At 46.5% G+C, this 17,000-nt stretch overlaps 1 protein-coding gene across 1 annotated transcript in view; it reads left to right on the top strand.

Annotated features, from left to right (window-relative positions):
- LOC142559240 (trehalose transporter 1-like protein) overlaps positions 1–17,000 on the top strand; it is a 51,684-nt gene that overhangs the window by 21,037 nt on the left and 13,647 nt on the right. Inside the window, exons 6-7 of the mRNA XM_075670867.1 lie at positions 11,753–12,164; positions 15,494–15,752. Coding sequence (XP_075526982.1) covers positions 11,753–12,164; positions 15,494–15,752 — 671 coding nt within the window. The remainder of the gene's footprint in view (positions 1–11,752; positions 12,165–15,493; positions 15,753–17,000) is intronic.

The raw sequence follows: 17,000 nt of genomic DNA, 5'->3' as shown, positions 1-17,000 counted from the left end.
ATTATTCCATAGACCGCCACTACGGCGTGCTTCATTATCCAATTGTGGTTTGGCACATACAAGCTCGCAAATAAATCACAGTTTAACATTTCTGTCGCGATTCAATTTACCGTGTGAGGCGATGACAATGCTAACGTTCTCGGATGGTATGAACAACGGCGCACTGCAGCGCCTCAAACCCCGCTGTGTGCTCTGTGCACTATGCAGAAAACAGCAGTGGTGCACAGCGAGATAAACTTTAACACCAACTTACCGCTCTTGTGTTGGACTACACGCTGAGAATATTAAACACTCGCCGTCGACATCACCCCTACTTTCGTTAATCAAAGCAAACAGCGCAGAAAGCTTTTTCCCATCATCGACTCCACACAACGTTTTCAAGGTGTGAGCGTGCCATATCGGAGGCGCTGCTTTGACGATCTCTCCCAGACGCCGCAATTTCTTTCTATTTTTTTTTCCGGTAAGGTGGCTGTCACCATGGTGGTGGTGTCTCTCATGGACGTCGTTGGCAGGCGACGGCTCCTGCTCTTCTCCTGCATGACATGCGTCTGCGCCATGGTCACCATCGCAGCCCTCAATCCTATGTCGAGCTACGAAGCGCAGCCATCAGGAAGTTCACTCATCCAGCGCTTGCCCCTTCTTTTATTTGGACTCTATATTATTGGTACGCACTAAACACTTAAAAATGCCGAACGTGCAAGTTTGGCTTTAAGGGGCCCTGAAGCACTTTTTTGAACGTAGTACGAAAGCATTGCCTATCTGTTAGGGAACGACCTGGGAACATGGGCGCCAAATAATCTTAGACTGAATGCAGTATGAAATTTACAATATCCTGTCAAAATCAGTTTAAAATCGCTAGTCATCTCTGTCGCAAGCAGCCGGACTCATCAACAGCAATTTGTTAATTTAATGGCCGCGATAACATTCTCAATCATACAAATAGTTCGCATCCGACTCAAATTAATCTTAATTCTGACGAGTCATTCCACTCTGTGGAGGTGGAAGACCAGCGAAGCTGTTTAGCGCGCGACACAGAGGTAAAGGCCTCTGTAACGTGGACCGATAGGGCCCGTGACGACCAAACGCAGACGTCCAGCTCTCCAGACTCGCACGACCCGTGTCTCACGAACGAACTCGAAGAGCTTAGACGTGCCAATGATAGTCTTAGGAAAGAAAACGCTCAGTTGAAGCAGGAAATCAGTCGGCTAGCCACCGAGATGGCCGAAATACGAAGATTGGCGCTCACACCGCCAGCTTCACAGCCTGCCGCAGGCTCTTCGGCCATGGACACGGTGGAGGCCCCTCCCAAGACGCTTGCAGTGAAGCGTCGCACCCTAGATGACTCAAGGGGAGACGAGACGGTAGAACTTCTGTCTCAGCTCAAGAACACCATCTCCAACATACGGACAGGTCTCTCTGACGTGCAAGAAATGATTGCGCACCCTCAGCTGGGCCTGGGCGCCCTCATCGCCAGAATACTTAGGCTGGAGGGGACCAACCACGGATCATTGTCAACCACATCTACAGCACAAGTCCTAAACTTGCACAGTGTCATTGCCTCACCGACGGAGGGTGCCATTCTGAATGCGGCACTTTAGCGATCCATCTCCAAGCCCAAACATGGATAACGGAACTAACGTCATAACAATGTGGCAGTGGGATTGCGCAGGGTTGGTCAGCAAACGGGCGAACCTGCGACAATATCTAAAAAGCAGTGGTCCCAGAGCGGGCCTAGCCAGGTGACGTTGAGTTGACTCGCGTCTATTGTGGTCCAAAAAAAGTTTTTTCACTCACGCACTCACACCGAGGTCATACAGAATTTTAAGCAAAGGTGCGAACATATTTATTGTCCTGATCTGTGGTCATTGTGGCGATATACGTATCCACACACATTCCCGTATCACCTGTGTTATTAAGTATGTCCGTCATGGAGCCAGCTGAGGAAGACGACGGCGCTCGAGCCATGGCTGATGATGATAGTTTGGGTCCCAGGTGCGACAAGGGTTGTTCAAGGGCAGGTTACAGGTCCCTGAGTCTAAAGGGGTATGTGCCATTGAGCTTGGAGTCTTTCTGCACATCACCAGGATCCGCCCCATCATGATAATTTCTGCACACCGATGCCACGAAACCCCGGATGTTAGCCCTATACAGCTTTGATGTAAAAATATGCAGGGTGTTTCAGTGAACACTTCAAAATATGTTTAGGTTTGCCTGTGGCAGATAGCACAATTCTAGTTCCTGAGCTGGTCCACTCGAAGAGGCAGACATTGCTTGCACAAAGTACTGAAATGCACAATAGACTAATTAACAAAAATTCACTAATTTATTCTTTATCTAAGTACCTAATGGCCAATATTGCAATTACAAATTTTAGCTTTGGAGCTCGTAAGGCGGATCCACTTGGAACCATTTCTCAGGAGGACACCAGTTTCCAGATATTAACTCTCGAACTTTGAGGGAAAATGCAATTGCGTTTCAGGTAATGTTGTTCTTGAATGCATGAATCGATGTTTTGTTAAGAAAGTAACAGGAACGCGAATGCATTTCTTTGGACGTTTCTTCGCGGAGGCGCATTTCCTCCGAAGCTTTCCAGCTCCTGAAGGAAGCTGGTCGACAGCACTTCGACAGCACCGCGATCATGTGGTTCTCTGCGCACGTCGCCACAGTGAAGAGGGCACCCCTAACTTGAACGACGTAGCAGACCGGTGTGTGAGAGAAATTACCCGCCGCGCAGAGTCGGAGACCCCCTCTGCGAGTTCGGACCTGCTGATGCGAAACACGAGAGAACGCTTTGTCAGATATAACGACATCACCAAGCACTACCACATAGGAAGGCGGATATTGCCCCCACCTCTACCCAAACTGAAACGTCGCCAGGCAGACGTCTGGCGACAACTGCAGAGACAAACCTTCTCCAGTCCGGTGCGATTGCGGCACATTTTCAACGCGCGATGCCCCAGTGCTCTTTGCAAGTTTTGTCAGGCAACCGGAGCGACGCTCTCGCACATATTGTGGCAGTGTCACGTTACATCAACTAAAATGGCAGTAGCTCCTGAGGCTCTTACGTCGAAGTTTCCAACCTCAAGACACAAGAGTGGGCAGTCCAGTGGGCCCGAGGGGCGGCGACAAGGCAAGGCCTCGAAGTCCCCTCGTCGGAAACTGGATCCCGGGTCGTTAGACATTGCCGGGTTTTCTATAAAGTTGTTTCCAACCATATTACACGTGAGGGGTGGTGTCGGGGGTGACCGCGGGATCGAATACGGGCCACGGCGGCCGCATTTCATTTGGGTAGAAATGCGAAAACACCTGTGTTACTTAGATTTAGCTGCAAGTTAAAGGACCTCAGGTGGTCCAAGTTTCCGGAGTCCTCCACTACGGCTTCCCTCATAATCAGATCGTGGTTTTGGCACGTAAAACCCCATAATTTATTATTTTGAGGGGGGTGCGCTACAAGCAACCATTGTCGATTACACTTAAGCGAACCTATATACACTGAGAGAAAGGACAGCTGTATAATCGGACACTGACGCAGCAGTAGAAAATTTTCTGGCTTACAGCTGGCTAATATCCTGTCGCATGTACCCACGTGCGGGTGCAGTGATACCTGGATGTAAGGTCACAAAATATATGTTCTTTTGCCGGAAGTCTATCTCTATATTTATTAAGTGGCTTAAATGTCAGAAAAATTACCGCTTTAACGGGAAGTGTATTGCTGTATACAGAGAGTGCCTTTCTTTTTTAGCGGCAGCAGTTTGTTTAAAGATTGCCTATGGCAGATAGCACAATTCTAACGCTTGATCGAAATACTCGATGAGGCGGCCCTTACTTCTACGATAAATAAAATGTTCAGCCTAATAATCACCGTAATTATGCTAATTAACTTTCTGATTGATTGCTGTACGCCACATATGTCGATATATGAATTCTAACCTCTGAGTTCGTATGGCGCATCCAATTGTAACGAATTCCCTTGACAGGACCCGTTCCGAGATGTTAATTTTCAAGGTGTCCATCGAAATGCACTGGTGTTGCAGTGACTTTTGTGGTTCAATGCATAAAACAGTGGTTCTAAACAAAGTACGTGAAACGCCAATGCATTTCTTGGGACACTTTGACAATTAATAACTCGCAACTGGTGCTGTCCAGAGAATTCATTCCAAGCGGATACGCCGTGCGAACTGAGCGGCTATGATTGATAGGTTGAAACATGTGGCGTAATGTAACTCATTAAAAAGTTAACTAGCGAAATTACGCTAATTATTGAACATTTGACTTCTCTTAGAAGTAATGGCCGCCTCATCTAGAAATTTAGATCAAGGTTAGAATTGTGCTATCTGCCATAGGCAATTTTTTTTTAAAATTTGGTCCATCTAACAAAAGATCTTGTATTTCATTTTCTCGACGAGCCGAAATATAGCTACAATCTGGAGGCGTAGGGTTGGTGCACTTCCGCTGAGTGAAGGGCAGTCTTTATTGGAACCATCACGCGGATAGTGTGTCTCAGTCAAAATTATATTTTCATTATGACTAGAATGTTTTGCTTTCTCTACCCAGGCTTCCCAGATAAGCAACTGTGATTGTTGTCAGCCCTGTCGGCTTGGGTTATAGAACAATTGATAAGATTTAATTGCACATTAAAGAACACCATGTGACCCTAATGTCTGGAATACCCCACTACGGTACGCCCCATAATTCGGGAGTGGTTTTGGCACGTAAAACCCAATAATTTTAATTGTTTTAAAACAACTGCTAGTTGCAGATAGGGTTTATGAAATCATCATCATCATCATCAGCCTGGTTACGCCCACTGCAGGGCAAAGGCCTCTCCCATACTTCTCCAACTACTCCGGTCATGTACTAATTGTGGCCATGCTGTCCCTGCAAACTTCTTAATCTCATCCGCCCACCTAACTTTCTGCCGCCCCCTGCTACGCTTACCTTCGCTTGGAATCCAGTCCGTAACCCTTAATGACCATCGGTCATCTTCCCTCCTCATTCATGTCCTGCCCATGCCCCCATTTCTTCTTCTTGATTTCAACTAAGATGTCAAATTGTTCTTTGCGAAGGCACGTATCAAGCACACCACACAACCTGAATGTGATTGGTTCGATGTTAATTCTACGAACATATTGCATTTTATGAAGATTTTGGTCCTACCCGGGGCTGTTCGTTTGCCATGGATGTGATGGGTAGGGCAAGTCGTGCCCACGCGTCAACCACGCGCTGCCTCTCGCGATCTCCCGATTAGCGAGGCTGCTGCGCCACACTTCACGCCGTTTCCAATGTGCCGCACGAGAGAGACTGTCCACGCCAGCCAATATATCGCAAAACGAAGACACGCCTACAGCTGCACTCAAATTTCACATTAGGGAGTATCGTAATTGTTGGTGAATTCTTTATTACTGAAAATGATTGAAAAACCACATTTTGTGATTTAAACTGACTCAATACAAGGGGACTTCAAAGTAGAAAGCTGTACTAACTTTTTCGACAATGATTACCTATATTTCCTAGCTGCGTTGAATTCCTTCTATATGGAAGCGGTATTGCCAATATAGGATTTACCACATGGTGCTTACATCTTCGACGCTTATTTCTGCAAGCTAAAATACGCAATGCCTTCTTCTTCGCTTGACGAGTTGGCACGGGCTCATATTTTGCAATGCGAAAAACACGACAACCTGATGTAAGCTTTCCTCGTTTCCCTTGGGGCTGCTAAATAGGCGACACTTTGTACAGACAATCCTTTATCCTGCTTCTTTAGCGACCGGGAACATACCTGTCAATTTCCTAGAAGCCCTAAATATGGCCCGAACACCGAACTTCGCTATCATTCACTTGTGCTAAAGCTCTGCCAAAAGCAAGTCTAGGATTTTTCAGCCTTAGCAGTGTCTGTGACTACCCAATGGGTGTCGTAGAACTCCGCTAGTAATGTCTTTACATTTCTAGCAAAGCGCTGGCCCATTTACCGCCATCACTTTGCGGATTCACTAGCACAAATAAAAATGGATTGCGCGACTCGGGTAGGCAATTTGCCGGTCACGGTTGATGGGTACTCCCAAATTAGTTGCCTGCCAATATCTTTAACCGTGTGTCATGCCAACAGACCTGTGTACACTTAGCCACCGGGCTCTGTGCGTTCATCCTGCAAAACCTGCTTATAGCGTTTGTTAAACAGACTGTTCCTCCGATGCCGCTTCGTGACAGGCTACTCGCTCGGCCTTGGCCCCGTGGTCTGGATACTCGGGGCCGAGCTGGTGTGTTGCCGAGACCGCGGCATGCATCTCGCCGGCGTGTGCGCGTTCAACTGGGCCTGTGTTCTCCTGGTCACGTGGTTCTCCACGAGCGTGCGGGACACCATCCACCTGTCCGGACTCGCCTGGTTTTTCTCTCTGGTGACCACAGTTGGCGCCGTTCTCCTGATGCTTTTCATGCCCGAAACGCAAGGACAGAGTCTCGAGCAGATCCTCTTGGGAAATTTTCGACAACCCGAGGGCTCGTCTGGCCACTCACCGAAGGCATCGGTGTTCAAGCGGATGTAGGTCGCAATGAGAACACTGTGCACTTCGATCAGCGCACTGAACTCCGTCGGTGGTCATTCCCGCGACGACTGTCGCCAATGCTTCGCTCTCTCTTTTACCGTTCGATGTATTGCCCACTGAGAGTATTTCTTTTCATGTTTACAATACTTGCAGACTTCGTATTCCTTCCCTATGAACAGGCGCGAGCGCCAGTGCTTCTAATAAATAGGTTAAGTTGAAACAAGTGCAGCCAAGTAGATCAAGTGCGGCATGTTTCAGGGGCTAGGGCCACAAGTGGCCAATAAAGTAATTTTTCGCGAGTGCACATGCCAAAAAGTCATTTGCACTTGCTTAGGTTTCTTTATTTCTGAAGGATATAGAAATATATCGCTCAGAGGGAAAGAGCACCTATAGAAGAAAGGCATGTTTCCTTGCCTATATATTCAGGTCGTGGCACGTGTATAAAGGACATGTAGCACCATCGTGTTGAACGCACACACATACGCACTTATATATATATATATATATATATAAGTGCGTATGTGTGTACGTTCAACACGATGGTGCTACATGTCCGTTATACACGTGCCACGACCTGAATATATAGGCAAGTAAACATGCCTTTCTTCTATAGGTGCTCTTTATATATATATATATATATATATATATATATATATTGCCACGACCATAACAGATGGCTGTGTAGTGGGTGTTTGCCGCCTCTGCAGAAGGTGAGGCCGACGACGACGAAGCCGCTCTCTCAGAGCAGGTGTCGGACGGCAACTGTCTGCTTCCATTATATTAAACTTAATATGCGTTGTCATATATATATATAGTAACGTTACTATATAAATCATATATATATATGTGTATATATATATATATATAAATATATATATCCACCCACACAACTGGCAATTTTTGTTTGCAATGAAGTTTAGGCCGTCAGTCGTCGTTTGCTACGCGCTGCACGGATGCATTTGTCACTTACATTTCGTGTGCCCCTTGTCAGGATTGGGGGCTCAATCCCATCGCACGTAACCCGTTGTCAAGATTGGAGTCCGGCATGAATTAGAAGGTAGCTGGCACATGCAGTCGTCCAACTTATCCACGCTGAGGAGGTTAATGAAGGGAAGCACTGCTTCTCATCGAGAACGAGGAATATGGGTTTATTTACAGTATATACATCAGTGTAGCATAACTGCTAGAGAAAATACATCGGTCTAAAATGATTGCTTGCGAAAGTACATCAGTCTAACATGACTGCTCGAGAGAGTACATCAGTCTAACATGACTGCTTGAGAGAATGTATCAGCCTAACATGACTGCTTGAGAAAGAGTATCCTGAGCAGACGCACAAAAGCGGTTTATAAACACTCGGTCCTCAATCGATACCAAGGTGACGGAGACGTTCCACCAGGCACCGTAGGTAAGACGACGCGGCACCGTAGGGGAGACGACCAGACACCGCAGGGGCATTTTATTCCCCGAGCTGACTCCCGCATATGAACCTGGAATATGGGATATGGACCTGGCAACGTTTAACGCTAGAACGTTATCTAGTGAGACGAGTCTTGCAGTGCTATTAGAGGAATTAGAGGGCAGTAAATGGGATGTAATAGGGCTCAGTGAAGTTAGGAGGCCAACAGAAGCATATACAGTGCTAAAAAGCGGGCATGTCCATTGCTACCGGGGCTTAGTGGACAGATGAGAACTAGGAGTCGGATTCCTGATTAATAAGAATATAGCTGGTAACATACAGGAATTCTATAGCATTAACGAGAGGGTGGCAGGTCTTGTTGTGAAACTTAATAAGAGGTACAAAATGAAAGTTGTACAGGTCTACGCCCCTACATCCAGTTATGATGACCAGGAGGTCGAAAGCTTCTATGAAGACGTAGAATCGGCGAGGGGTAAAGTCAAAACAAAATACACAATACTGATGGGCGGCTTCAATGCCAAGGTAGGCAAGAAGCAGGCTGGAGACAAGGCAGTGGGGGAATATGGCATAGACACTAGGAATAGCAGGGGAGAGTTATTAGTAGAGTTTTCGGAACAGAATAATATGCGGATAATGAATACCTTCTTCCGCAAGCGGGATAGCCGAAAGTGGACATGGAGGAGCCCGAACGGCGAGACTAGAAATGACATAGACTTCATACTCTGCGCTAACCCTGGCATCATACAAGATGTGGACGTGCTCGGCAAGGTGCGCTGCAGTGACCACAGGATGGTAAGAACTCGAATTAGCCTAGACCTGAGGAGGGAACGGAAGAAACTGGTACATAAGAAGCCGATAAATGAGTTAGCGGTAAGAGGGAAAATAGAGGAATTCGAGATCAAGCTACAGAACATGTATTCGGCTTTAACTCAGGAAGAAGACCTTAGTGTTGAAGCAATGAACGACAATCTTGTGGGCATCATTAAGGAGTGTGCAATAGAAGTCGGCGGTAACTCCATTAGACAGGTTACCAGTAAGCTATAGCAGGAGACGAAAGACCGGATCAAGAAACACCAATGTATGAAAGCCTCTAACCCTACAGCTAGAATAGAACTGGCAGAACTTCCGAAGTTAATCAACAAGCGTAAGGTCGCTGACATAAGGAAGTATAATATGGATAGAATTGACCATGCTCTCAGGAACGGAGGAAACCTAATAACAGTGAAGAAGAAACTAGGAATTGGAAAGAATCACATGTATGCGTTAAGGGACAAAGCCGGCAATATCATTACTAATATGGATGAGATAGTTCAAGTGGCTGAGGAGTTCTATAGAGATTTATACAGTACCAGTGGCACCCACGATGATATTGAAGAGAGAATAGTCTAGAGGAATTCGAAATCCCACGGGTAACGCCGGAAGAAGTAAAGAAAGCCTTGGGAGCTATGCAAAGGGGGAAGGCAGCTGGGGAGGATCAGGTAACAGCAGATTTGTTGAAGGATGGTGGGCAGATTGTTCTAGAGAAACTGGCCACCCTGTATACGCAATGCCTCAAGACTTCGAGCGTACCGGAAACATGGAAAAACGCTAATATAATTCTAATCCATAAGAAAGGGGACGTCATGACTTGAAAAATTATAGACTGATCAGTTTACTGTCCGTTGCCTTCAAAGTATTTACTAAGGTAATTGCAAATAGAATCAGGAACACCTTAGACTTCCGTCAATCAAAGGACCAGGCAGGATTCGGTAAAGGCTACTCAACAATAGACCATATTCACACTATCAATCAGGTGATAGGAAAAAAGTGCGGAATATAAGCAACCTTTATATATATAGCTTTCATTGATTACGAGAAAGCGTTTGATTCAGTCGAAACCTCAACAGTCATTGAGGCATTGCGGAATCACGAGCCCTATGTAAAAATACTGAAAGATATCTATAGCGGCTCCACAGCCACCGTAGTCCTCCATAAAGAAAGCAACAATATCCCAATAAAGAAAGGCGTCAGACAGGGAGATGCGATCTCTCCAATGCTATTCACAGCGTGTTTACAGGAGGTATTCGGAGACCTGGATTGGGCATAATTGGGGATAAGAATTAATGGATAATACCTTAGTAACTTGCGATTCGCTGATGATATTGCCTTGCTTAGTAACTCAGAGAACCAACTGCAATGTATGCTCAGTGACCTGGAGAGGCAAAGCCGAAGGGTGGGTCTAAAAATTAATCTGCAGAAAACTAAAGTAATCTAAAACTAAAATCAATAGAGGTAACTGGTCATCAAATGTTCACTTCCTGATTTTTCGAATAAGTACTTACTCTTACACATTCTAATTTATTAATTGTCGCCGGTGAGTTCGCGCAGCGTATTCACTTGAAGCAAATTTTCAGGGTGACAGCAGTGTTGTGATGGGCGTTTCAATACTTTGTGAGAAAGCCCACTATTGTCCAGGTTAAATTTCTCCTACAGTGCTTACAAAGTCGTTTCGTTAAAGAACTAAGTTGAACAACAGTGCATTTTACCGCAAGCTTGAGGGCTCGCATCTCCAAACTAGTGCTTGTTTCAAATGTCTGCTCTTCAGAACACTCTGACTTCAATTCTTGAACTGCAATACGTGCCCACAGTAAATACTTAGCAAGTTGAACAGTTGAATTATGCTGACTGTTCATCTGTTGTCTGAATTTCTTATTCAAGTAATGCATAGTTCTTAATTGAAATCAAGCTGAACAATTAGTACTGTGGCATCAGCCACAGGCTACATTTAAACCTTCCGTTATTTCTACAAAAAAGGGCACTGGATCTATATCTACAATTGTGATAATATTTAGAAACTGATTATAATATTATTTTTTGTTGACATCCTTTTGGAAATGGGGCGGTCACAAATAGTCAGCCTGCTCGGGCTAATCGCGTTCTAGTACATTTAATGCAGTGAAGCTCTTTATGTATTTCTTTAATAAAACGTTTCTCTCTATATTGTAATATTGCCTTTGCATGTAACGATTGCGGTTCCTTCCCTTCCAAGAGCTTTTTTAACCAATGTTGTAAACCTTTTAGTTATGCTTCATTATTGCTGCGTACAGTTTACCTGTATATTCAGATTGTCTTGGTGGGTACTTCAGTAGGTTCATCATTCGTCTATGTACACGCCAAGGTATTTATATTGCTTGACTGTTGGAATGACTTGCCGTTGTATTGACACAACGTAATTGATCCTCTGTTCATTAAAGACCACAATTCCCGATTTCACTGCGCTAAACATAAGACCTGTGGCGACACACTCCGCGCATATTTCTGCGCACCCTCTGTCTTCTTATCATCTGGCCCGATATAACACAGCTGCACGCTGGACTGCATGGTCGATAAAACAGCGCCACCGCCACGTCACCCGAGGTATGCGTCACCGACGGTGGCTATAAAAACAGGCTGCCTGGCTGAGAAAGACCGCCTTCTACCTTCCGCTACTGTGACGAACGTAGCGTTGGTATGCCCGTCCGCTGCCATCGTTAGTCGAATAAAGAAGGGTTACGTTTTTATGTTGGGATTCGTCCTTCGGCAGACACGACATCCCACAGACCTATACGTGTCGCTGCGTTGACACATACAATTTGCAAGTGTCTGTAAACCCTTTCCATTGTCTGCTAGTAGCGCTATGTCGTCCACATACATCAATCCAGGACGTCAGTCCAGGGATAGTAAGTTGCACCATTCGTCCACTAGGCGTGTAGGATGAATCAAGCCCTAATTAACTGTTTTACACTCGTATTTCTTTGTCCTTGCCATAAAGCGCCGAAAACAAAGGAGACTGAGTGTGTAGTGGCGCCCCCTGGCGAGTGCTGGATGCCCACATGCCACCGTGGGTGGGCGCGTGCCATAGATACTCCAGAAGAAGACAAAGAACCAGAACGTCATCCTCTGGCCTCTACAAGCACGCACAGCGGGTCCAATAACGAGGCTCTACACCTGCGATTCCAACGACGACATAGTACCGCCCACGTTGCGAAGATGCCCTGGAACATCGCCGAGCTTGCGACAGAGAACAAGGTCGAGCTCACGGGGCCCATGCTGATGACGCTCAGCAGCACCTGGGCTGGGTCGCTGTGCGTGGGCACCACCATTGGCTACACGACGGCGGCGTTGACCAGCCTTACCAGCGGCACCACCGATCACAAGTTCGACACCGAGGAACATGGCGTCTGGTGAGCAAGTGCACACGTTAGCTTCACGCATGCCGGGCGAGTAGGTTGACAGGGTTGACACTGCAGCTTATGAAAAAATTAATCGTGGTGCCTGCTTGTTGGGGAAGCCATTTGATGGTGGACAGCTATGATTACCATCATTGTCACGATCAGTCTATTTTATCTCCACTGCGGGGCGAGCACCTCTCCAGTCGGTTTTCAACTGTCCGGTCTTGCGCCAGCTGACACTATTATAAGCCTGCATGTTTACGTAATTTCAACCGCACAACCGGTTGTTTTATGCCGTCCTTGACTAGGCTTTAATTCCCGCGGCACCCACTCTGTAATTGTAACATACCACAGGTTATCTCTTGTGCGCATTACACGGCCTGCCTAACCGCATTCCTTCCTTTTAACCTCTAGCAGGATATCAGCTAAGCTCGTTTGCTTTCTTACCTTAGCCTTCTGCATTTTAATCTTACTTATTCATTCCGTTTCATACATAGCATACAATCATGCGAATACTAAAGATTATATTCTTTTTCTGCTCAAGTTGCCACGTGGCATAACGACAGTGTAAAACAATATATCAGCCTGCAGTTGGCACACTGTTCGCATTCGCGACAGAAAAAAATACGGCAGCACATATTACAAATATATATATATATATATATATATATATATATATATATATATGTGTGTGTGTGTGTGTGTGTGTGTGTGTGTGTGTGTGTGTGTGTGTGTGTGTGTGTGTGTGTGTGTGTGTGTAGGTATGCGTCATGTAATTTGATCTAACATTCAATGCCTTACCTTCATGAGGCAACATATGGCTTTATTAATTATTATAAAGTGTCGGAAATCAAGCATTACGAACCGACTATTGGAGGACACGTTATGCGAGCAGTGGCTACAGGGCGCCGTTCGGGGTCATGAACAAAACGTAGTATATACGTCACATACTGGAAGCACAGAGGGGCACAGATAAGGCCGGCATTAAGGAGCCACTAAAGAGAGACGTTAAATATCTTTAAACTGCCCAAGGTATCCTTTAAGCACTCTATTTTCGTTAGTTCAGTGGTACTTGCTTGACTATTAGTTGAGAGAAGTTGAGGCTCAATGCTTCATTTTTCTGAATTTCGCGCCGCAGCCGTAGCGTTTGCACGTTAGCGTGACGTCACGGAGGGCTGATGTGGAAACTTCATAGCAGCGCCACCGCTGTACTTTTATTTTTGCGTCTACTCAAGCGTACGAAGCCTCATTTACCGGTAAGCGTCGCTTTCTTGGTGTTTGTAACGCTCGGTGTACTAGCACGACTGAAATAATTTATTATTTAGTGTTCCTTTAACCTTATATAGATTACCTTCACAACTTCTAGATGTAGCATATGCAGCAATTCTTCCTCAAAACGCGTCGCATATCAATATCAAATACACTGCAAAACGCGCGTCTAGTGGTAATTTTCTGTTTGGACTACCTGCACAGCTTCTACAGCGTTGCCTGCTAAGTGTCGAATTGAGTATATATAGGGTAGTTCATCATAATGGATTAAGGCGAATTTTGAATGTTTGTGGTGCATGCGCATTTTACGCACATTTAAGGGAATGAGAAAAGGAATAAAATATGGGTGCTATTGAAACCTGCTCGAACGGTGTAAATATATTTTGAGTAGCAAACACTTATAATGGCCTGGGAGACTACGCGGTTGTAGGAACGTATTTCTCATCTCATTCTGTTCGAGTTTGCGGAAACAAAGAAACAGGTTCAACCCTGGCGTGTCTTACCATAACGCTCCTCTATTTCGGGCCAAGTCATTAAACTGAGATCCTTGATGTTTATCGCGTGGCGGTGAAGGCCGGCGTGGGAAGGCGTGGTCGATATCGAATGTAAATGGGATGCAACGGGTGTCGGAGCCTCGACGTTACTTGAAAACGCAGTAATCACTGACTAATAAATAAAATTTTCCTTGCGTATATTTCATTACAGTGGATAAACTATAACTTCAGCTTACTTACCAAGTAATCAGAAATGATCATGCTAAACAGTTTTGAGAAGTGAGATGGCGTACGGGCGTATTTTACTGCGGAAGCATTAGGAGTGTGAAGGTGGAATAAAGTATGTCTGTCAGTGTACACACGCACACGCGCATATATATATATATATATATATATATATATATATATATATATATATATATATATATATATATATATATATATATATATATATATATATATATATACATGGAGAGAGCGTAGTGAAACTGACGGTCGTCTACTCCATACGACCGTCAATTTTACTTTGCTCCCTCAATAGACAGGGCGTTTTTCAATTAGCTATTGAACACTTGGCAATTTGGTGAACGTTGCTTATGTCATAGATCCCGGACCTCAAAGATGCACGATGTAATTCAAACGCATTTCTGTCGCATTTACTGCTAAATCACCATTATTATCTCTTTTATTTTCCTTCTCCATTGACGATCCGCGAATGGAATCAGTTGGATGTGAGTGTTGCGGATGATCCCGCAAATCGTTTTCATCTTTCCAAGATGTGTCCTTTAGGTGGATGCACAAGCGATCAATTATGCTTCTGTGTTTCAACGTTCTCGTTCCCGATATTGTTTCGAACTCCTACAATAATTCTTAAGCAGGCGATTTAGGTTCCTCAGTAAGCAAATGAATGATCCACTTTTTTTTCCTCGCGTCACGGCGGATGTTGGCTGCACGATGGCTGCACGTTGGCTGCACGATGGCTGCACGATGGCTGCACGATGGCTGCACGATGGCTGCACGATGGCTGCACGTTGGCTGCACGTTGTAGGTCGGGTAACAGTTAGTGCGGCTGCGGCGGTGGAAACTGACGTCATGCAATAACGAAACGTGTGCGTGAGGGCCGCAACTGGCCTCCTCAGGCCACATCAGGTTAATTATGATGTAATAGGAACTACGCGGAAGCTCGAAGCTCCGTCGCCGCAGCCGTTGTCATGCTGACCCGCTGACTCCAAGGTACGCGGGACTCGCGCACTGTGTGTTAGCGGCCCCCCCCCCCCCCCCGAGAGGTGCTGTGCTTTTGGCTGCGAAAATGACTAAGCGTAGTGGCCGCACGGCATTCTTCTAAAAAAGAAAATACAAGAAAAAAACAGCCGGCTGAAAGAAAAAATCGGCTTATTAAAATCATTTGGTTCTAACTTTCATTTCTTTTGTAATTCAGAAAAGCACCTCATGAATTGCAGTGCAGTGGTCGCTGGGCAAAGCCATTTGTCCGTTTCTATGTATCTATAGCAAACCGCTCCCTGGGTCCATCTTGTGCCTCGTTCAACACACGTAGTTTTCAATACACATACAACGTAGGTTCGTGACGCTTCTGCACGTCGGTGCCACCACGGGTTGCGTCATCGCCGCCTTGGTGGGCCAGTCCATGGGGCGCCGCTTCGCGCTCCTCGCCAGCGCGCTGGGCTACTTCGCTGGCTACGGCATCATCTCATTGGCGCGCAACGACTACCTGGTGCTCTTCGGCCGGTTCCTGACAGGCGTCGCCACTGGCATGGTGTCGCTCTGCTCGCCGTCCTTTTTGGCCGAGATCACGGTGCCCGAACAGCGCGGAACCGCGGTACGTCAACGCTTCGCTCGCGTAAAGTAGTTCACACCAGCGGCAGAAGCGAGCGCCGCGAGAACCGGCAAGCGGCAACTTTTTCCTGCTGCGGAACAGATGGGTCTTGCAGCTACATTTTGTGGCATGCCGCTGACCACCGATCGTGAAGACCAATGATCAACGGCCGATTCAATCACCTGGTCCAGCGCGGCGAGGAACTACAACCCCACCTCCCCAACCTTAATTTCTGATCTCAGCCGCAGTGATTGCAGCTGAGGGCGAATCGCTTGCTTTCAGCGGCGGCAAAGCCACCCGCAAGAGTGGCCGTGCCAGTGCTGGCGCGTTCTGACGCACTCGCTTTTCCTGCTAAGTGTGGACGTTCACTCTAGCAGGAAAAATCGCGTGCGGCATGCCGCAGGTGGCCGAATTCGCCCGCATTGGCATAGCCCCGCTTGCTGGGGTCTTTGCCGCCGTGGCAGGCAAATGATTCGCTGTCAGCTGGATTCCCTGCGCTTGTGTTCAGAGATGCTCAGAGAGGGAAGCATATTTCCTTGCACCGTTTACCCACGCGAAAAAATCGGGCACGCCTCATTGGCCTCCCCAATTAGCGACAAGCGGCCTGCCACGAAACATAGCTGCAAGACTCATCCGCTTTCCAAAGGCAAAGGTTGCTGCTCGCCGGTTCTCGCAGCGGGATGGCGTGCGCGTTTTTGACGCTAAGTGTGGACGTACCTTAAACCGAACAATAGATCTTTTACAACACAATAACGAATTTTACAAGATCTGGATGACCGAAAGTGTTCCCGCAGGAGTGTCTGCGTAAGCAGGCGTTTCGTGGGTTAAGACGCCACGGACCCGAGCACATGGGGGCTGGACCCTCCAGTGTGTTGCACTGCGTGGCCTAGCCGTTTGCGGGCAAGGGGGGATCCTGGGTATTGAGCTGATGCCTGGTATACGAAACTTTATGGCCACTAGGCGGAGGAAGCACACCTGATAGGCCTCCTCTTCACGTAGACTGCACCTACGGCCTGTCCCACTCGTTGTAATTTGGCCGGTCGCCTTTTTCTATCTTTTCTCCTAGCTTCCAATTTCCAAACCTCTTTCTAAAATCTGGCCTTTGGACCCCTTTTCTCGCACTTGTCTCCATCTTCCCCGGCCGGTTGGGTTAATCTGGTCTGCTGTAACCGACTTTCCTTATAACGATATGGTTATAGCGATAATGTGCAGTTGGAATAGTAGCGCTTGCTTCACCACAAGCCCTACTGT

The sequence above is a fragment of the Dermacentor variabilis genome, chromosome 10, assembly GCF_050947875.1.
Source record: "Dermacentor variabilis isolate Ectoservices chromosome 10, ASM5094787v1, whole genome shotgun sequence".
NCBI classification, from domain to species: Eukaryota; Metazoa; Arthropoda; class Arachnida; order Ixodida; family Ixodidae; genus Dermacentor; species Dermacentor variabilis.
The sequence above is the reverse complement of the archived record's forward strand: the minus strand, read 5'-3'. Positions and strand labels throughout refer to the sequence as shown.